The sequence below is a fragment of the Vanellus vanellus genome (assembly GCF_965231255.1).
Source record: "Vanellus vanellus genome assembly, chromosome: Z".
Classification (NCBI taxonomy): Eukaryota; Metazoa; Chordata; class Aves; order Charadriiformes; family Charadriidae; genus Vanellus; species Vanellus vanellus.
The window spans coordinates 63,026,391-63,049,164 of record NC_138908.1 but is presented as its reverse complement, the minus strand read 5'-3'; the positions used below and the strand labels follow the sequence as shown (position 1 = coordinate 63,049,164).

Sequence of the window (22,774 nt, the reverse complement as noted above, 5' to 3'; positions counted from 1 at the left end):
ATATCTAGTATTTTCCAGAAGTAGCTGACACTGACTGTATCTGTAGTATGCTCTAGCATTGCACTTTTTAAAAGCTTAATTAATTTAGCACGTGAGATATCTAGCATACTAATGATTTTAATTCAGAGAGGATTGAAAGTCTTGTTTTCCTTGTAAAACTTGCAAATCTAATGAAAGGATTCTTTTTTTTTTTTTTTTTTTTATATCAATGGGATCTGAATGTAGTCTTCCCAATGAGAAACTTGCTGGTTTTGGACTAATACTGTCCACTGGACTGAAGCCCTCCTCATTTTTCTCTGCTGGAAAATAAAGGGAAGAATCACAGCAACTCTTTCTCAGTGCAGTTACTTTTTAAAAATTTTTCTTCCTGCCTTTCTCCCTTGCAGGGAAGCAATTTGACAGTCACAGTAACCCAGCCTAAATGCAGACTGCTGTCAAAACAGATACTCCATTCTGGTCCAGGCAGCCTGGTCTGGGTTCTCTCGCGCAGCCAGCCACGCGGGCAGCTGAAGCAGTGAGCAATCTCAGCTAAAATTTGGTGTGTTTCTCCGAGGTTTTTCGCTGGGTTAATTTGCAACCAGATGTGCTACTGTCACTGCAGTAAATGCCAGTTCTGCAGGCTTTAAACCTGCCTGTTGCTTGGAGGTCGTAAGTCCCTGTCCTCAGAGCCATCTTCTGCGTTGAGGAATTTACATCCATGACATAATGTGCACACTCTCAAATCTGTGATGTAATATCAAATTAATCAAGCAGTGGATGGAAATAGGGCTTAAGCAAGCTGGACAACATAGCTAGAGCTTGAGTTGGGAGGAAGACTCTTTTCTACATGGTCCCCAGGATATTTAATTTCAAACATATGAGTGTTGACAGCTTCCACAGTAAGAGAGATTGAGCATTAAGTGAACTTGCACAGCTCTGTTCTGGGCTTCCACCAGGTTATTTCAACAGTGGGCTTCCAAGCACTAACAGTGCAGCAGAAGACAAGAAGCATGCAAGAAAAAAAGAGCTCCAGAACATCTCCTTTCCAAGAAGTCGGCCTCCCTGTGTCACTTTACCTCTTTTGTCCTATGTGGCGTGGACAGCTCTTTTCAGTGAGGTCAGTTGGAGGCCATGGTGCTGGTGCAAGCCTGCTGGCTTTATTCGGGCTCCAAACCTTATGCCTAAAGAAAGGATAATGATGTTTGAATTATCAGTGACTTCACTGACCAGCTTCTCCTATATGAAAATCTGAGGAGACCTTATGTGGACAATTAATGCTGGAGATGATTCTCCAGTGTCTGATCACACAGCAAATCCTGTCCTTGACCTGATGAGGCTTGTTGGTTCAAATCTAAGCTTTCAGGCATTCCAGAATTTTCCAGGAGTTGTTCACAATGGTAGCAAAAACTTGCATTTTGAGGCAAAGGTTATCAGAGAGGACTGCCTGTTTGAGATCCTCCACTGCATCCAGATTTGCTCGTCTAATTTAATCTGAGTATAGTGGAGCTGTCAAAGCCACTGCAGAACATGCCAATTTTGTTAAATTCATCAGTACTGCAATATCTTTGCTTGTCTTTCCACATGTTGTGATACAATGTGTTCTTCTGAACTTTCTTGCAATGCTCCTCTCTGCCACTTCATCTGAGAGTCACCATGTGGCCATGGAAGCTCTTTGTGGGCTTAGCTGGCCGCTCAGCTGTGAATTTTTCAGGCTTGCCCTGCAGAATTCAGAGAAAATTTTATGCTGATGGTAGCTGTGCTCCAGTGCTACCCAAATCTCAGCAAAAGCAAAGGGTGCTAAGTAAACTCCATAACTACTCATTTTAATATCCACCCAGAAAGCCATCTCACACAAAGAGTATAGACTGATTTTTGACTTCTAGATCTCGGGCTTGGGAGAGCAGTGCTTTGTCTCCCTGATGTTGAAGTTTCTCACTGTCGCCATCCTGAGAAAATACTGTTGTTCTCTACACATTTGTATGGTTGATTTCGTTATTTATGACAGAGAAGGTGGTTTGGACCCTGTGGATTTTGTTGCTGCTCTAGGATTCTTAATAATCACTGACTTTGAACTGCCAGTGGTAAGGCAGGGGTTATGGTTTCACGAAGCAGGAAACATGCACACTGATGTTCAAAAGATTCCCAACTCAATAGCGTAAGACAATTGCAGTAGGAAACATACTGACAATAACCTTTGGAGCACAGTAACTGGCATGTAAGGACTCTCGCTGAATTGTTCTGCTCACAGTGTGTGCTATTTTCTGGGAAGTATTAAGGACATTCTCTTTCACGTGTGTGTTACAAAGCACCAGTGATTCATGAAATGGGCTGTGACTTATTTAACAAATATGGCTGAAACTGTTAGTAGCACCAGACAGGTGAGAAAGCATGCCTGCATTTAACTTCAAATACCTTTATGTTGGTTTTATGGCTACTTTTTCTTGTTCATGTTGGCTGATTATAAGCTGTACTAATCTTCAGTTTTTTGGTTAAATGGAACCCACTGGTGTCACTATAAGACTTTATCCTGACATACTTGAAGCCAGCTGGACAGTTCCACATCACAGATTTAGAATATGTTAGACAAACTTTAATGTGGTGGAAATACTCTTGAAATCCATGGTAAAACTTTAGTCGCTTTTAGTGGAACCAGCATACCATCTAATAGTTGCATTTTTTGTTTACATTAGCAGAAGTTATATGCTGGAGGATTTGCTTCTTCCATCCTGTATATAACAGGAACGCGAGAAGAAAAATTATTCTAAGTGTAGCGCTTCTTCTGTAGTTGGTGTATGATACTGTCATTGTTAGACATGCTTGTGTGTGTATAAAGGAAAAACAGATTCTTGTAATATAAAAACTTAAAAAGAAATTGTGCTTCTTGCTTTATTACATGTTTTCCAGTGATAATCACATAATATAGTGGCAGTGGGGTGAATGCAACAGTGAAGCTTGTAGTGGAGCCTGAGAGGCGTTGCCTTAGGGGACAAAGCAATACACTTGTGAGACAGAAAAGGACTTTGCTAGTTCTTCTATTCTGATCTATTAGCCTATGCAGATGCTTTAATGGACTTTTTTTAGACTTGCTGAGTACTAAATGACTGCTTGTAATTTCAAACAGGTGCCCCCCCCAGCTTTTGCTCCTTTTACAGCATGTATGTGAAAATATGTTTTCATAATTTTAGCTTTCATTGAATTAGAAGAAAACTGTTGCCTAGTTCCCAGTTTGTGTCTTATTCAGTGTACACAGATACTTGACTACAATATTGGCATTTTCAATTATGAGTAGTCTAAAAAAAATCAAAACCACCAAACCTCTTTTTTACAACTGTTACTTTTTTCAGGCAATAATAAATAGCACTATCACCCCCAACATGACATTTACTAAAACATCGCAGAAGTTTGGCCAGTGGGCAGACAGCAGGGCAAATACAGTCTATGGCTTGGGATTTTCATCTGAACATCACCTTTCAAAAGTAAGTATGACCAGCTAGTCAAAAGTAAGTATGATTCAGCTAGTCAAATGGCTTAACAGTATTTGATTCCTGCTTGCTGTATCTCGACTCAGTGCTCACTACTGTTGTTATTTAAAAATAATTAGAAAAAAATGTTCTGTATCAATCCTTATAATGTAAGAAGACAAGACAAAGTGCGATACCTGCAAATTTACTTTTAACTGATGGAGGAAAGGAGGGAGATTTAAGCTATCACAGTGTACGCTGTTAACACTTTCTAATTATTAATTTTTTAAGTTTCTCTTTTTTTAAAGTTTTTCTTCCATTACAGTTTTTCATGATAGAATTTAAAGGAGTAGACAAGGAAGTGTTTCTTCTGTATTTAGATCCTCTAGAAGAAAAATTGTTGGTGATCTTCAGCTGAGTTTTTTGTCTTCTAAGCCACATTTATGTTCACTTTTCTACTATGTGATGTATCAAATTACAGGTATTTCAACATCTGCAGCTTAAAGGAAAGCTAGTAGGAGATATATTCAGTGTAAAGGAAAACTACATGGTCTTGTTGGAATACAGAAATTGAAATGTTTACTAAAGAAACTCTGTGCCATAAGTGAGGGTTTTTTTCTGTTCTACTTGTGCAGGAAGGAAGTACATCTTATTCCGAGGAAAGCAGTAATCCTTGTCTCTCAAAATGGTGGTATAGTTCCTCTGAGCACCCTTTCTACAATACCTATTACTATTGATATTACTCTAGTAGATGAGTCCAGGAAGCTGTACCAGCCAGTGTCATTTTTCTCCAGATGAGGAATTTCAGTTCAGTTTAAAAACATGTCTCTACATTAAGCAGAGAATTTTCATCTTTGAAGTGTACAAAAGATCTGGAAAGCCAAGTGCAATAAAAAGAATGCATGATACATGTTTATGTAAGGAATTATGATTGGCTTGTTATTTAAAAAGAAATAATGATACCAGCCCTTTGGAGAAACCAATTGTCACTATCCAAGGATAAGTATGGGCCTGTTAGAAAACCATTAAAATGAGAACCAGTACATCTGCTTTATTTGGGCAAGCGTTACACTTGTAAAATTTCTTCCTGTCTTAATCAGATAGCTTTCATTTCTACAAAGCGACACAAACACAGGAAATTCTGAATGATACTAATACTGCATGTGTGTTTGTGCACCTATCATTGCTTCAGGGAACTTGGAAACTTTGTCACTTACTTGAATTGGTGTGTATGTCCTAGACACACTTGCTTACCAACATGGTAGTAACTTTTCTTAGTATTTCAATGTATTTAGTATACATGCTAATTTATTTTACCTCTCTCATAGACTAGCTTATTTTCTTTAATCACAGAATGCTTCTTTGAAGGCATAGTGTCGCGCTGTAGTCATGCACACTCTGTGTTTGCCTGACTTTAAACACTAGGTTATTCTTGCCAGTGAAAATATTTTGGGTTTCTTATCTGTCCTATCCTTGGCTCTTTTCTTGCTCTCCCCGTATGGTACTTGTTGCCTTCTTAACTACTGTTGTCTCAATCCCATTCTTTCACTGCCCTCTAACAGATGTCTAGAGTTTGAAGTATGCCCTTGGCTTAAAACTTTATATTGCTGTTGAAAACATAATCTTAAAAGCAACAGTAGATATTTTGTCTTAAGTACATGTTTGATTAGCAGTTACTCAGATTGCTGTGTTTTACAAAGAATACACAAATCTGCTGAGGAAAAATGCCAAGTCATAGACCTTTTCTGAAGCTTATGGTAATGAATCTCCAGGACCTTTTCAGCAAACTGTTCCTGTTGTATTATGTCTTAATTATCAAACTGACGTTCATGTGAGTTGAAATTGCTGATTGTTGCTACTAAAATTTATAAAGGTAAAACTTTTTTGTGTTATTTTAAAATTAACAAACATATTTGATGGGGGAAAGGAAACTTTTCCTTAGATTACAGTCTATTCAGTCACTGGAGTTCATAGATATGTTGGTCTTGGAATCAGAAAAGCTGAATTAGAAACCCTGGATCTGCTGTGTAGCTTTAGAGAAACCACATCTATATTCCCTTCCTTGTCTTGTCTCGCTCAGATTGCTAACTCTCACTTCTGTGCACTGGCATTGTAGGAGGTTTACCAGAGCACTCTTAGGTACACCTAGCATTGTAGGACAGGTACTACTAGATATTAGAATAGGGCTAACAAATAAACTATATTAATGGATTCGTTCAGAAACAGGTTGCTTCTGGAAGTTGCCTTAAAAATGGATTCCGGAACTTCTTTTCTGTATTTGATTTGTCAAAGTCCTTAAGTGAACAGCCCTGTTGTGTATAACTTGTTTTGCAGAAGTGTCTCTGGGTCCAATGAAATATTTAACGTTCCAGGGAGCAAAAGACAGCCTGCAACCCCAAAAACTGAGCCTAGTCTGTGACTGATTTCAACAGGTTAATGAAGCAAATAATCAGAGCAGAGACAAGAAACTGTTTATTCTCAAATCACTGGCTGCTTAGCTTATAGTAAATGTTTGACTTTTGGACTACACATTTTTGGTTCATGTGCCTTTAACCTCCTGAACTAATTACCAGGGTAGGGTGCAACAGCAGTAACCTCTTCCTGTACAGTTATTATGACTGAGACTTAGCGGAGTGAGAATAGGGGATAGAAAAATAAGGGCACTCTAATCAACTTCACATACAAACAGTAGAGAAGAAAATTAATTCAACATTTATTTATCTTCATTAGACCATTTCTCAATATGTCAGACCACAAATTCACCTCCAGATTGTTCCATCAGAAGACAACGATACCTGAAAGATGCTTCCTGTGTTGAACAATATTCCTTTCACGAGATCAGGATTTGCTAGGAGAGTCCTTCTTGCTACTGCAGTAGAAGGAACAGACTGTCTTATGATTTTCAGAGAAAACTGAGACGACTTTCTCAATCAGAATATAAGTCTGTGTATTTGATAGTATCCTGATCTATGAGAAAAAATACTCCTTTGCAGGTTTGCTGTCCGTCTTACACCTTTGAATTAGTAGACCTAATTTTTTCTATATAACTTAAGAGTACACTAACTGGCAAAAGTGCCACAACAGACAGTTGTAAGACCCTCTTGTACTCTCACTGCACCATTTTTCATCTTTTCCTTAAAATACTGATCTTCCAGAGAACCTTTCGTTTCATACCATAAGATCTCATCTTTATTATTCAGGAAATTTATCAAGAGATTGCTTTTATCCATCACCTAACTATCTCAAGGCATTCTAGTAAATTTGTCTTCTTGTACACTATGTTACCCTTGTTGGGCCTTTCTTAGAATTTTATCTGTATATCTGTCTATATTTTTTTTACAGTTGCTACCACTCTGACACAGAAGATGATATTTATTGTCCTGTGTGTCTTCAGCCATTTATTCTAAACCTCAGCGTTATGTTTTCCATTTACTAATTCTCTGATCTTAAAGCTGGTTTAGATAATAGGTTACCCATCAGATTTTGAGATCTATGTACAAGTCTTAAATAAGTATCATCTAGTTCTGATGATATGTTGCCAATTTTATCATCTTTTCTGACGTGTTCTTTGATACTGTATCAATTAGACTTCCAGGGTGGTATCTTTTGTCTCCTTCTATATTGTGGAAGCATATGCTTTTAAATAACATGATAGGTGAAATATAGCATACAAGTGGAGAGAAATGATATTTCCTCTAATACTAATAGCCTGCCAATATGTTTTTTTAGGTCTTGCATAGCAAGTGAAGTTCTGATGGAAAGTAATTGAGGAGATTGTGTAACACAAAGAGTAGCCTTCGTCCCTTCTAAATACATGCAATGCAAAACAATTTCTTTGTATTCTGTATGTTCTGTATAAAAGCAATAGGAAAAAAGCCCAACCAAATGCATGGCTATTATAGCAATTAGTGTAGTATCAAGTTGAGATCTATAACGCTAAATTTTTCTCTAGCCAGAGAAACTAGGCCTTATCCTTAAGAAATCGATTTAATCTCTCAAGCTTAAGGGTGCATCTATTTCTATATTCCTGCCTTAGTTATTTTCTGGAAGAGGTACACGTAGCATAGAAATCAAGCCTTATATTGCAGTTCAACGTGGAGTTTGGGAATTTAATGTTCAGTATATGCAAGCATTTAGTTCAGCGAATTTGTTCTTTAACTTGATTGATGTCAATGAACAATCAAGAAGTGAAGTGAACTTGACTCAATATTCCCACTGCTGCTTTCCTAATTAGCTATTGAAATTATAAATGCTGTTAAAATTTGGGAAGAAATCAGTGTTGTTTCAGTCATGAGAGAATGAAGCCCATTAAAGGTTCTAGGCTAACAGTGGCCACAATAGGCTTCAGAACCAGAGGATTTGGTGTCAGGAGGAGAGTAAAACGTGAATCTGAAAGAAGCTGTGTAAGGCAACTTGTCACTATTATTAGCCATCTCTGAAGTGGATGTTTTTTTACACTATCAGCAACAGATCGAACTCGGTTGCATCGTAATTTTCCTGACATGTAAACAGTGTACATTATGTCTGAAAGGTACTGAAAGGTATATCACTGTGTAACTCACTTAAATGAGTATCTAATAAGGAGAAGAATTAAAAAATTCTGCTGACAGAATTTGACTTTGTAAAATGTTAAGTACAGCATTCTGTTCTGCATGTAATGTACTATTTCACGCCTACTCTTTCTCTTTCCTTTTTTTTTTAAACATATGTACCTTCAGTTTGCTGAAAAATTTCAGGAATTCAAAGAAGCTGCACGACTAGCAAAGGAAAAATCCCAAGAAAAGATGGAGCTAACAAGTACACCCTCTCAAGTGAGTCTTATTGCCTGATTCAAGCCTCGTATTTCATATCTGTTCTACTTACTGTATTGTATGTTACACACACATGTTGTATTTAAAATGAACGGGGTACTTGCCAGTTACCCTGAATCTGCACAGCAGTCAGAAGAGTCAGGAAGTCTAAGAATACATTTAACATACACTACAGAAGTGTCAAAGGGATTTACTTTAAAATAAAATTGGCCTTTAGTTTCTTCCCATTCCTTTCTTTGAGCTTTCCTCAGAAAATGAGTAAACGTGGTGAGAGTTATGCAAGTAAATCTAGAGTAAATACCTTTTTTGTTTTTTCTTATTGTATGTATGAAACTTCAGGCAATGCACTGTAAAGGACTTTTATAGAAGAATCTTTACAGCAAAAATCAAAGTTAAAGCAGTGAACTATTTTTACTTATTTTCTACTATGTAGTATTCACTTGTGAAATGTGTTGAAGGAAGATGACAGATTCACGTGCTGGTTCTGGAGTTTTATTACGTTAGCCATGATGTAAAAGAAGACTTTGTAAAAGGTATCTCAAAACATGAACTGGGTTAATATAGGCCTAAAAAGAGGATAAATTAATATAGTCACATTTACATGCCTAAAATTAATTTACTTGAAAATTAATACTTTGAATTTGCTTTGAAAAAAGAAATTGCATGAAGTTTTTATGCCCCTTCACTCCCGCCCCACTGTTTCTGGCCATGTATGTAGCTATATTTGCTTTATTCTCAGCAATAGTGAAGACAAAGGTAGTTCCTTCTCTGGGAGGATGAAGCAGCTGTAAAACTACCGAGTTGAGTAGGGTTAATGCAGCTGAGTCTTTTTTTCTGGGCAATGTTCGTTCATAGAACCAGTGCATCTCTTGGGTGCTTTGCACTGTAATGTGCTCCTGATCTTTGACGGAAGAGGGGTGGCAGGCAGTTTGCAGCACGCTGCACAAATAGTTTCATTGCCACCAGAAAGCTACATCTGGTGCCCTTCCAAGAGAAGTCGGTGGAAACCGCAAGAATATACACAATGAACAAACCTCATGTTGTTTGCCCAGTAGGCATTTTGCCCAAGTGCTAGGTTGGCTTTTGCTATTAACAGGAAACTGCTTGCTCTACTGTAACAAGAGAAAAACAAGGCAGTCTTTTTTTGATTACTTTTCTTGACTGTCTCTAAATTTCTGATAAATTCCATAAATACAGAGATAATGGAGGTATATTTAAGTATTATAACTTTATATACACTTGGCTTTAGAAACAGTGAAGGGCTTCAGCCAGGCGTCTAGTTACTTGGTATCATAGGGAAAAGAATTATTCTGCTTCTGTTTTGACATGCCGATTAACAGTCTGGATGCAGAAGTTAAATCTGATGCTGTCAAATGGAGTGACTTATTGTTTGGTTTGAACATAAATTTGAACTACTCACTCAGAGACAAGATGTTTTTGTCTAGCAGCTGCCCAGGGTTAAAGCTTTCTCTTAAGCTATACGAGCTATTAATATCATTCATTTTCCTGAACAGATTTCCTTTTATACTTGGAACCTAGTGTTTTATACTGTAGGCAGTTACAGACATGTTACCTTGAGTGATTCTATAATACACGTTGAGAGCTGCAATTTAATTACTGCGTGCTTAGGAATAATTTCATATTCGGGCCTTACTTTCCATCTCTTGCCTTTTCGCTGTGTTGATAAGTTAGCGTATTATTCTGAAAGATGGAGTTAGTGCAAGTGCTGACACATCAGCATAATAGTCTTCACATACTTAATGCTTCTCATTAGTTCCCCAGAGAGAAGGGAGTTGAATCAGGAGCTTCGGAGCTTGGAGCAGATGAGAAGCGATGGCTCCATGGCAAACTGCAGCACTTCCATGGCGCTGGGGCGCATTCAGAGAGATCTGTGACTACAGGGAAGATGGGTGCTTGGTAGTGGGGAGGGAAGGTGGGACCCTAGAGACATCTGAAGCCGCGCTTGCTGTCGTTTTGATCATCTGCCAAAAAGTGACTGCAAGGCAAATAATTCAAGTGTTGCTTTTCTCAGTCGTTTTGCAGCTCTTCTTCCCCTTTTGCATAGCGATGCTTTGCAGAGAGGGAGAGTAAAAGAGGAAGGAGGTATTTTCAGTGGCCAGTCAAGAGTTCTCAGGAACCTGTTTTCTTTAGGAAGCTTTGACAAGAAAGGCATTGGGAGGTAGCATGTGATTAGTGAGCTCTATAGTGGTAACCCAGTTAGCTACAAGTGTCAATCCCTCTGCTGTCTTGGACTTGCAGATATCCTTCTGCATTAAAGTAATAATAGGTAGGAAAATATTGCATGTAAAAACCGGAAAATAACACATGTCAAACTTAAATAAAATGTTACATTTCTCTTCCTTCTAAAAATGCCCTTATTATTTACCAGTTAATTAATGTACTAGATATGGTGCATTGCCCACCCTCCCTGCTACACAGTTCTAAAAGATAAAAAGTACGTGTGCTTTTTTCTGCATTCACTGTGTCCCTATAGATTGAATCTTGATTGAAATATCTCTACAACTAGTGTAACAAAACCCTGGACAAGGTATTTGCTGTTCACTATTGTTTGATGTACCCTTGCAGATACTACTGGTATGTGTGAGTTTCAGTTCTGAATGTCCTGCAAAAACTTGTGAAACTAAGGACGAATAGAAAGCAAGAGATAACAACAGAAATATCACATAAATAGAATATGAATTTGTAGTTCAAGTCCTTAGCAGTTAGCCATGTTAAAACTTAAGAACAATCTTACCTGAAGTCCACTGAGGTTAGGATGTTTCTCTAAGGTGTTACAAACTTTAGCAAAGTGCTGGTACTGTTTGGCTAGATATTTCCACCAGAAAAGTGCCTCAGTGGCCAGGAAGTAGTAGTTCCCTGTTGAGTATTTCTTGGATACACCGTTTTACCTGATGGCATGTATTCTTCAGCTTTTTGTGTTTGTGGGAAACACATACTGGAAAGAAAATAATACATAGCCCAATTTGCAGTTGCTTAATAGCAGGAGTTCCTTTTCCCCTAAGCTATGCTGCTGCTAATTTTAAACTCTGTATTCTTACTGTTTCTTTAATACGTCCTGTTCTCCTGCTATTTACCAGCAGGCTTTGCTTTAGTTTCCCAGAATATCAGATAATATATAAAATCACCATTCACCTTGACTTTAAAAAGAACTTAAACTCATCCAGAGAAAGACAGTGGCCTGGACCAGAAAATTACAAGAGAAATGCTTCTTTGTTATGTGTAAGTCCCACTGAGTGCACAGTGCTTTCCTGAAATGAAGAGGAAAGCATTGTTTCTGTTTCGGAGAACTTGTACTTTCGACCCTTGTGTATTAAGGCGGATTCATATAATACAGCCTTTATCTATTTCTGGTATGTCTGGAGGTTTTGGTCTAGAAAAATTGTCTATTTTGGTACTTCTAAGACCACCTATGAACATAGGTACCCCATCTGGTGTCCCTTAGGTAATAAAGCATTAGGTTATAAAGCTTTTCACAGCTCTTATCTTGTTTATACAAAACTAAAATACTGTCTCCCCTGCTGTGTCACCTACTATTTCCCAGACTCATCTTTTAATATAGGGAATTATTTTGCTTGTGTCATAAACTCCTGGATCTTACAGTGACAAGCCACCCATAGTCCATTTTCAGTTACAAGCTTACCTGTGAGCTGAAAGAGCAACACTTTGATCTGGAGTCCACTGAGCTGCATGAAGTAACAGCTGAAAACTGTCCCCCACCCCCCTTTTTTAAATTTCTTTTTTATACTAACCTTTATTAGGTTCAAGTACAGAACCAAATAAAGCAGTTTGTGGGCTTTTCAGTCTCACCCCATCAGTCTTGCAACCACCTGGAGTCTGAACCTCAGTTCTTTTTCTCTAAGCAAGAATCTGTCCTCAGATACTTCTTTTGACCCAGGTCATTTCAGATTGAGACCTCTGTTAATTCCTGAAATTGTGTGATGAGTAATTCACTCAAAATAGTGTTGTCTGTGATTCTGAGCCCCTCCTATGCAGACTGTTAGAAATAGCTATTGCCTGAAAAGTTTCAGAATCACAACATTTTTTTAGTGCGTGGAATGGGTTGGTTTTCACAAAATCATTGTGGTTTATCACCTGTTAGCTTTTTCTTTGTAGAAGTACAAAATTTACTTACAAAACTGTGGAAAAAGTGACTTTCTGAGATGTTACATGAGTTTCTACACTGGAACAAAAGTTTCACGTGCGTTATGGTATCAGAATCAGTAGCTGGCAGATTTACGCCATTGCCAGTCAGTACTGGGCAGAGAAGCCCTATGAAGAACACCAATGCCAGGGAAGTGTATAAAATACTTAATGAGAAAACAGTATAATCCTTAATAAGAAAACAAACTGGAATTGGTTTGGTTTGCTTGTGGTTTTAGAACCACCTACTCCTTTTCTTCTGTTCCATATCTAGTCACCATTAAAAGGTAGTTTGGTCTGTGCTGTGAAGTCTGCTTGGTTTACTTTACTCTTTTGTGAGTGCATGCATTTTGCTTAGAAAATTTTGAAATTTAAGCCATCTTTTGACGATTTCCCCTCTGTTTTGTTTAGTTTATATGCTGTAGACACTGACACTTTTATACTGCCTGGCATCACCTTAGTCCTGCATTAGTAGGGCCAGAGCTCCTTTAGATAGTGCAGATCTCTGACAAACTCTTAAATAGCAAAGTATACCTGAGTCAGACGTCAGACCCTCACATGTACTTGTCATGTAGAAAAATACTAATCCTCAGTCCATATTTAAGTCCAGGACTGGTGAGTGAGTTGAAGTTCAATATCCTCCAGAAACCTATATCTGATGTGGTTTTATACCACAGAAGAGCTATTAATCCTTTCTTCTCAAATGTATGAAATATCTGAGTTGGAAATATCAGGCGTTAAAATATATCATTGATTTACAGGAAGACTTGTCATTTTGAATTTAAGCACTGTGTTTTCCATATAGTGTCTATACAGTTGAATGTTAGAGCTAAGTTAACCTGCTCTCCCAGCCTAGAAGGTAAGGGTAAAAATCTCTTTTTAAGCTGACGTCAGTTTCTTCCCCAACTCTGTAAAGTCTGGAGTGGATGTGTGAAGCTATAATGGTATGGAATAAAAACTTCATTACATATGAACATCTCACAAAAAATGTTCCTGAAATTCTTTACTCTCTCTAATTAATACAAAATGGGAACATACTATTTGTAAGCATTTGCAAAAATTTTGTTCAGTGTAAGTGACTTTTTCTGTTGTCTTTGGTGCTTTATTCATATCCAGCTTCATTATAGTTGGCTGCAATTAAATTATTTATTAGGCAGGGATAGTTGTGAGTGCGTGAGAGCACTGATTAACCTGTATTATTGGTGGAAGAAATACATACTAGAATTTGATGTTTCTCTTGTACATACAAAATCAGCCCCTCATGGATTTGCAGGCACTGAACCTCAGATATTACATCGACTGTGATGTTAGTCTGCGTTAATTTTTGACACTTGAATTTTATTCACATTTGAAGTCTATGAGAGTGCTTTACTGAAAAATAAGCCTAGGTGGAACTTGCACATTTGTTTTTCTTCTACTGAAATAATTTTTATGCATTCACACTTAAACATTTTAATAAGTAGGCACTGCTTTATCTATCAAATAATAGTGTTGTAGGAATCTTTGTATTAAAGATACAAGCCATTCAGATTTTGTAGGGTGTGGTATGTATTTTTTAGAATACCTAGTGGACTTTGAGAAGAGGAGAAAATAAAAGAAAGTCTTGAGTCCATAAAGGTTTTCATTTAATGTCAGTGGAAACTGTTTATAAAGTCAGAGGATAAATAATAGAGAAAATCATATTATTTCTAGAAAATAATTCATTTGCCTGATTGTCTTGCCAACTCTGCTCTCCTTTCACACTTAATTTCAATTCAGCTTCAGTTCAGTAAAATTGTTCTGTAAAAATCAAGATTTAATTTTGACTTTTAAAGTATTAACACTCAAGGTAATAATTTTGAGTGTAAAATAACAAGATTATTCCTGAAAGTAGGTAACAATTTGAATTCATATAATTAAAAAAATTACATTTATGTTACAGGTAGCAGCTTATATCAGTGGAAGTAAATCAATGTAAACATTATTTCTGCTTTTTAGTCAGTAGGAGTGTAATAAGAAATTGCAGAATGGAGACACTGGTGCATGTACAGTGTATAACTTGATGAATGCTAAATATAGTAGAACTGGAAGTCAGTATTAAAATGTTGTATGACCCACTAATTCAAGTGGTAGAGTGAGGTACATGTCTCTCACTATGTGAGAAATATGGCAGAATGAAAGCAAAATTTGGCACTTATTGTGCTGCAAATGCAAATTACTTAATTACATTAAGTAATTTAAAGTGCGATGAAAACATTGAACAATATTTTGGTTAAGGGGTACCAGAAACGTGTGGAACGTGATGATGACAGCCAGATCATATGTTCCTTAAAGAACTGAGTTTTACCATCTAGTTAAGTCTCAGAATCAGTGATGCCATTTCCTATGGATGGAGGATCAGGTTCAGTATTGGCTTTCAAGAAGCCTTATCTTCGTAAACTAATTGAAGGCTCCAAGTGGAGGCTGAAAATTAAACCCTGATCTTGTAAGATCATGACTATGACCTTTAAAGGTCCCTTCCAACCCAAACTATTCTATGATTTTATGGTCTTCAGATACTTTGCAATTCCTTCTGAGCCTGGCACTCTGCATAGGAAGCTGAAGAACAGCAAAGAGCTGCAAAGAGGAGCTGCTGGCTTTCCAGAGACTCTGCTTGTGCTTCAGTTTAATAGTGTTAAGTAACAGCTTTATCTGTTCCCCGTGCAGATGGTAGAAGGCTGTGTGGCCGTAGGAGATGCTTAGCTTTTGGAAATACTGTAATTCAGCCAGTCCTGTGCTGTACAGACACCCCTCCATGACATCTGTTGAACTCTGTTTGTGAAATTCTCCTATCTTAGGGTTAAATGTTACCACTTGGTTACTGAAGGCCTACTAAGACATTTTAAAATTGAGATGAGCTGCTTAGCTTATATGACTCGCTTATCTCCTGCAAAAATCGTTACTTGAAAAAGAATACAGTAGGAAAGAAAATACTAAAATGAAACCACGTACAGGGACTGAAAAGCCTATAATGTTCTAACTTAGGATGTAGGCTCAAGAGCGTACTTTGTTTTTTTCGGTGTTCTTTTTGGTGACTAGAAATTAGCAAATGGTGTTTGTTGGCCAAAACATGAATGTACATGTTGCCATGATGAAGGGCAATTAAAGCCGCGCGAGTGCCTTCTGCTGGGAGGCAGCCATGAAGTTTTTCAGGTGTCCAGGTACACAGCAGTAGCAGAAGCTGCCTGGGTGTAGCTGCAGTATTCTCCTTCCTGGGTAATACCATGACCAGCAAGAGCCACGCCAGGATAACGTGCCTAGGAAAGTTCTGCCAGGACCCTGCTGAGCCAAGCGTTCTTTATGGATGGCTCATGGGTGAAACGGTGAACGCACCACCAATGGCCCTTCCACTGTTCACTTCAGTTAATAAACAACATGAAAGCTAGATTTTGAAACAAATATCGGAAGTGTTTGTTTCGCCGTGTTAGAATATAAAATGAGAGGTAAGAGTCCTGGGTGTCAGTAGTCACCCATTGCATGGCAGTATGAAGGCTGAGTATAATACCAGGCAAGGAAGGGCAAGAGGTCTGCAATAAGCAGGAGGTTGGATACTTGCACATAATTCATAGGTCAATTGTGTTTTGTACAAGATAATGTGAGTCTTAGGGAAATACACTTCCAAATTAAATTCACATGATGAAATAGGACCATGAGGGATGCTGGAAATCTGAGCCTCGCATTAATACTACCTAAAATTTGTGTATCATTTAAGACTTAGTGTTAACTTAGTGTTAGTGCTTATACACACATAGCCTTCCTGAGCATGACAGTTTGTAATTTTAATGTGTTGTTTGTTTTACTTAAGGAATCAGCTGGAGGGGATATTCAGTCTCCTTTAACGCCAGAAAGTATTAACGGGACAGATGACGAGAGAGCGACGCCGGAAGTGACGCAGAACTCAGAACCAAGGGCTGAACCAACCCAGAACGCATTGCCATTTACCCATAGGTACAGATTCCATTCCCAGATCCTGATTAAGTGATGCCTGTCTCCTTCCTCGTTAAAGGGACCTTCTCCCATATTGTATGAAAAAAAACCCAACACTCAGTCCCATCCCCCCCCTCCCCCCAAAAAAAAGCCAACCCAACTCGTCTGGCTTCTAGATTTGCAATATAATCTTTAACAAAAAAACAAGTATGAAAAAATCTCTTGGAATAAGATTCGAGGGGATGTTACTTTATAGTTTAATCAGCTGAATGTGAGCCCTTGAACACTGGTTAGTGCAGGTGTCCCTTTAACAGGAAGCGTTATTTCAATGTCTGAGGTCTTAGAAAAATGAACTGCTTCATAGAATATTCCAATTAAATTATTTTTGCACACATTCGTTAAATGACTGATAGGACTGGATGTCAGCCTTTCATTGACAAGCTGTTGGAAGAAAAGGGACTCTCACAACACTTCTGGATTGTGAAGTTTAAAGCAGCCTTTAATTGAACAGTTCTCTGACAGTTGAAAACGTTTTTCAACTTTTTTAGAAATATGAGAGAAGCATAGTTGCTTCAGAATGAATTATAATTTGTTGCACTAGGAATGCTGTGCTCTGTTGTTCTTTAAGAAAGCCAGGACTTTTTATTGAATGGTACAATTAATGAGTTAAGATGGATATATCTCCCCCGTTAGAAATGAATGTAAATGGGACACTCTTAATAAAACACAGAATGTATTGAGACCATGGAGAGTAACTGAAACACTTAATAAACTTAGAACAGAGCTAGAAATACTAGATTTATTTTTTTAAACATTGTCTAATTCAGTTTAAGTAGAGTTTAAGAGCTCTTGATCAAAGGTTGGGGAATACTAGGATGTCAGATGTGTCATGCAGTTCAGAATGAGCAGAGATGGAATTGTGCAGGACTTCTCATTTTTTTGTAAGAGAATACTACTATTAAACGTATATGGAAAAAGTAATACACATTTTGAAATGAGAAAAAAAATTATACTTTTGCACTAATTTTCTAACAGAGTGATTGTGTTTATTTTTATACTTCAACTGTCACCAGTGCATCTATTATATGTTTTAGAAGAAACAGTGCTTTGTAAGAGTGCTATGTGCATGTTGAAGGAGTATTACAAATGTTGCACATCTATCAGTGTTCTGTAATGAGTTCATTTAAACTGTTTGTGTGTTAGAATTCTCTTATCAATATTTTTGTGAAATGGAGTTGTGATAAAGTCGACAAGTAGTGTCTGTTTTGGTTTTTTTTTTGTTTGTTTGTTTTTTTTTTTTTTCAAAAATGAGAGCTGCAAGATCTTCCCTGTTGTTCTGCATATGTAAATATGTTTTCTGGTATGCCAGTATAGTAACTACGCTTTGCTCTGCTTTGAGCATGACTGAAGGTACTTTTTGAAACTACCTGGTTGTAATATTTGATGGTGTAGAATAGTTACAAAACTTTTACGTGCTTTGCATATTTCTATCTACTTCATGTCTGCAGTGTAAGTACCTGGTTTTATTTTTTTGTCCTGCTAAATACTTCTAGCTAGAATTGGTCTTCCAACAATAACTCTGCATTTTGAGGGTCACTTCCCATGATGATTCTCAAAAGACCAGAGTTTTGTCTTGCTAATGGTAGCTTCAAGTTTGTTACTGAGCTATTACTGAAGAAAATGCAAATTTTTAAAACCCTTGAAATAAATTTGATTTTGGACTAGATAAGGTTTTTATTACAAGTGAATAAGGATTATTTGTTTATTTTAAATAAATAAAGATGCATGAAACACATGCATGAAAGAAATGGAAAGTGAAGCCTCCAGGATTGTGTTAGTCCTGGTGAAATGGGCATGTTTTTGTAGAGGCATTTCATAATACTAAATTGGCAACTAGGTAGACATACCTAGCTGATTGTGCTGGCTTGAAAGAGTGCTCTCTGCAGGCAGTCTGCTTGCTCTGATTTAAAAGAAAAAAAAGTAATTGAATTTAAAACCTTACACCCCGATCATTAAGGACTCCCTGGGCTTTTTGTGTGTCAGGGGTACAGGAAGGGACTGTGCTTCTTGTTCCCTGCCCTTCTGATGATGCTGTGTGTTGGTGGCACTCTATGTGTGATAGAGAGGAGTTGCTGAACTGAGCCCTCTCCCTGTGCACCCTGGTGACTCCTGCTGATGGCTGACCCTCCTCCTCCTGCCCCTTGCCTTTCAGCAAAGGTAAAGTTTAGCCCGTGTTTCTGGGTGAGGAGGATAATGCTGGTAGAGCGTTTGAGTTCCGTCTTGTGCGTGGCAGTGCTTTTTACATACTTGCCTTGACTCCAGGAGCTGCTGATTAATCCTTAGGTGCTTTTCAAAAGAAGAGGTGGTGGTGTCTTCCCTCCGGTGAGTTCAGCGATGGGGGACATGAGAGTCCCTGAGGCTGGCTATGCTTCACTCCAATAACAATAGCGTAGCAAGTTCATTTCTTCCATAAATAGGAAAGCTGTTTTCTGCTCTGGCATTGGCAATACACACTTACCCTGGGGAAGGACCAAAAGGAGTGGTCCTCAGCGTAGGCTGGAGCACAGGGAAGGCACGTGTGGGGCTGCAGGGCAGGAGCCCAGGCAGCCATGGGGCAAGTGTTGGAGCTTTGCGGGCAGGATGAGGTGCCGTGGCACTGCATGGAGAGGGTGGCTGGTGAGGTGGGAACCGCACTGCTGCTGAGAGGGTCGGCACACTCAGCTGAGTGTGGGTGTCTCTGCAGCAGAGGACACGGGTGAAGGTTTGAAGGGGGTGGTTGTCAAAACAGTAATACAGGTCAGGGCCTCTCAGGTCTTTGTATGAACTGGAAGGGGCTGACGGGAGTTAACAAGGTCAGAAATCAGAGGTGGGAAGGTCATACTTTAGTCTACATCTTACTACTTGTCATTTTTAACCTGTACACCTGCAAAATGTTCAATTTGATTTCGTTATAACATGTCCTCACTGGCCAGATATGTCCTCTTCTGCAAGCGTTCTTCTCTGCGCTTTGTGTGTCTCAGTGTAAGTGGTTGGGGCCTGTTATTTCAGCAGCATAAGTATAGACTACGCTGGTATTTATAGTTATTTTCTGACCGCTTACATCCAAAAGCTGAAAAACAGCATTACTTAAGTCACCAGAGTTTTGTTACAGAACCTAAATTTCTTATTATTTCAGTAAAAAATTGTAAGTTTTGGAATGAACATCCTCCAGTACATGTCTACAATCACATTCATATCCCATAAGCATAACAGAGCAGAAGTCTAGTTGCTTCAATTTATCCTCATCTGGAAGTGCTAATGCTGTTCACGACCAGTGTGACTCCAGTCAGCTGCTGGAGAGATGAGGATATTAAACAGCTACAACAACCCTTGCACAGAAGATAAACTCTTGCAGTTAAACATCTTGCATTTTTTTATACTATCAATGATAGTTAATGTTAAATTATGAAGTAATACTACTGGGGAACTCCCACATTTTATAATGTACTGTACCCTGAGCTCTGCTATCATGAGTAAATGTTGCCAGAACAAATGAAAGTAAAATGTAGCCTAAGCCTAGCATTAGAATTTTTAAAAGTCTTGGCTGAGACACTGATCAATCATTTTCTGAATGACAGCTAGTCCAGGAAGGCTTTTTTTCTAACAGATGCTAGTTAATCAAATCAAATATTTAAAACAAGTAACACTTAAGAACAAAATTACATACTTTTTAAAATAAATCTTAAGTTTCCCAGACATCTTCCTTGTTTAAAAAAATCATTTCCACATTCTTTAAATTGTTTTTTGTTTGCTTTGTTTTGTTTTTTTTTTTTCCCAACTGAAAACTGTTGATCATAAAATGGGGTTTGGAGAGAAAAAAGTTGCTGAAAAATTTTAACCACTTATGATGTGACTGTCTTTTAAATAAAAATTTTAATCCTGATGGTGCATAGTATACAATTCCTGGTCATCTGAATGAACCCAAAGAAATACTATACTAAGCTTATTCAGCCTTAGAATATAATTCAGATATTAAAACTGAATGGTGTATCTGGCAAACTCTGCAACTGCTGCCTGGGGCTTTTTCGTAACTGTTTGGTGAACTTGCTCTATCTTTACCCTTGAAGAGAATACATTTGTTTATAACAAGCTTTATTGCATTTTTGGCACCTTTTGAAGCTGATAAAGCACACTTTCAGAATCAAAATGTAAGAGGATTCTCCTGGGATAAATCTTGAAGGTCTTCAATTTTCTGTCAACCGTGACTCGAACCTGTTGCCTCATTTTTTTCTTGTAATACGTAATCTTGGAATTTCTATTACATAATGTTTTGATCAGACAATATATATGTGTGTGTTTGTTGCTTGTTCGTTAAAATTCCTATTTTTGTATTCAAACAAGTTTTTAGTAGGGAAATTTGACTCCATTGCCTTAGTGGAAATGGACTTATTTCAAATGATGTTTATATCTTAGATATGTTATTGTCTAGATAGCTTACCATTTAATAATGCTGCATGTAAATCCAATGCTGTACAACAAAGAAAAAACCAAAAAAAACCAAAAAACAAAAATCTTGCTGCTAGCTCATGTTCCTTCACTGAGTTTTCATTAAAAGTTGTATGCAGAAATCTGTTTAGTAGATTTTTCACTTTGTGTATTAAAACTACTCACTTCTACAAGCTTAAATATTTTAGTTATGTTACAGTAAAGGTACTTTGTGGCTCATGCCCAACTGTTAAGTTGGCCGTAAGGAAAAGTTTTGAGTTAATTTTTGTGGTGTTTTGCAATTTGAAATTATACTCAAATCCTAGTATTTGGATGTTCTTTATAGGGTTGTGCATAGCTTCCTTACCAAGTAGTCCTGGGGGAGGGTGTATTAGTTTTTTTTTTTTTTTTTTAATTTTAAATTCTTGTTTTTGAGTGTTATTTAATCTGATCGTAGGATAATTTCTCATGAGGAAGCTCAGGAGCTCTCTAATCCAACCTCCTGCTCAAAGAAGGTCAGCTATGAGATCAGACTAGGCTGTTCTAAACTTTATCCAGTTGGATTTTGAAAACCTTCCAGAATGGAGACTTCTAAAGCCCGGCTTTTTAAAAAGGTTTCTCTTTAATGTAAAAGGCACTAACTGTCTTCATGTTGCACAGTACTATCATGAACTGTGATGTTTTAGGGCACACTGGGGGAACTCTGGTAAATTCAATTACTCTGTTAAGAAGAGATTATTATTTCTTGAGGCACACTCAGAGAAGAGACTCCAAGGTGATATGTTCCTGCTGTCAGTGTGAGCAGAGAACTAGTTAATATAGCAACTTAGATATAGGGCTTTACTTCACCTCAACCAACGTGCGTTTGATGTTGTGAAGGTCATAGCTTTACTGTCCTTCTGCCTCTTGAGGTCCACTGGCAAGAGCCTGGTGGTCTCTGGAAGAAGCATACCGGGAGGGATTGCTCTCCCCTCCCTCCCTGACCTGATTCCTGCTGCTTCCTGCACTTCTGCCCAAGATGCTGGGATCTAGCTCAAGTAGGCTGTCCTTCAAAAAAAAAAAAAAAAAGTTCTTGCTAGGAAATTATTAATTTGAAAGGAAAATCTTGCCTTGTGTTCATATAATTTTTTTTCAAGTTTCTGTCTTTCCTGACAGAAATTTCAGACAATTTCTGAAAATTCTGTAAGGAATCTCTGGAATACATAGTAAACCATTCTGTAACCTGTCAAACAGCATAATACAGCTCATCCTGTAACATTTTCATAGGATATCTCTGGTCATGGAAGAAGAGGTGGAGAGGACTTGTATCTGCTATTGGAAGAATGGTTATTGTGTAGATGTTGCTTAGCTCTTTGAAATGAAGAAACTCTGCAACTGATAGAGCTAATTTTAATGACCGGGAGCATGGATGAGAGCCAAAACTAAAAATAGCCTCACACTTAAGAGAGTAATTTCACCATCTCCCTTGTGCACCTCAGTGCGTTCTAGTTTGGAGTACGTGAATTACCCACTTCCTGACGTTTATTTAGTGAGAGCTCCAAGGGGTGATTCAGACGATGTGAGCTGGGTGTTTGAAATTAGATGATATAAATACTGTCCTCAGGGACAAGTGAGCACTCTTGAAACATATCTGTCAAGTACCTTCTTAGAAGAGAAATATAATCCTTATGCAATTTATATTTTAAAAACAAAAGAAAACCCACAAAAATCAAAATCAAACCAAAACCATACTGCTTGTACTACGTAATTTTTCCCCTTGTAATCACATACATTAAAAAAAAAGCCCAGTAAAAATGAGGAAAAAAAAAAAAAAACAACAAAAAAAAAACAAAACCAAAAACGAACTCTTGCTTGAGGAATGAACTTTCATTTTCTAAAATACATCCATTTTGATCAACCAGTCTAAAGTACAGATGACATTAAAAGATTGTTTGTTAATACATCAGCAATGGT

The 22,774-nt window shown here is 37.7% G+C and overlaps 1 protein-coding gene across 1 annotated transcript in view; it reads left to right on the top strand.

Annotated features, from left to right (window-relative positions):
• The window catches only part of HOMER1 (homer scaffold protein 1), a gene marked incomplete at its 5' end in the record, with an annotated part of 65,435 nt that overhangs the window by 5,093 nt on the left and 37,568 nt on the right, over nucleotides 1-22,774 (top strand). Inside the window, 3 exons of the mRNA XM_082497999.1 lie at nucleotides 3,324-3,455; nucleotides 8,159-8,251; nucleotides 16,236-16,378. Coding sequence (XP_082354125.1) covers nucleotides 3,324-3,455; nucleotides 8,159-8,251; nucleotides 16,236-16,378 — 368 coding nt within the window. The remainder of the gene's footprint in view (nucleotides 1-3,323; nucleotides 3,456-8,158; nucleotides 8,252-16,235; nucleotides 16,379-22,774) is intronic.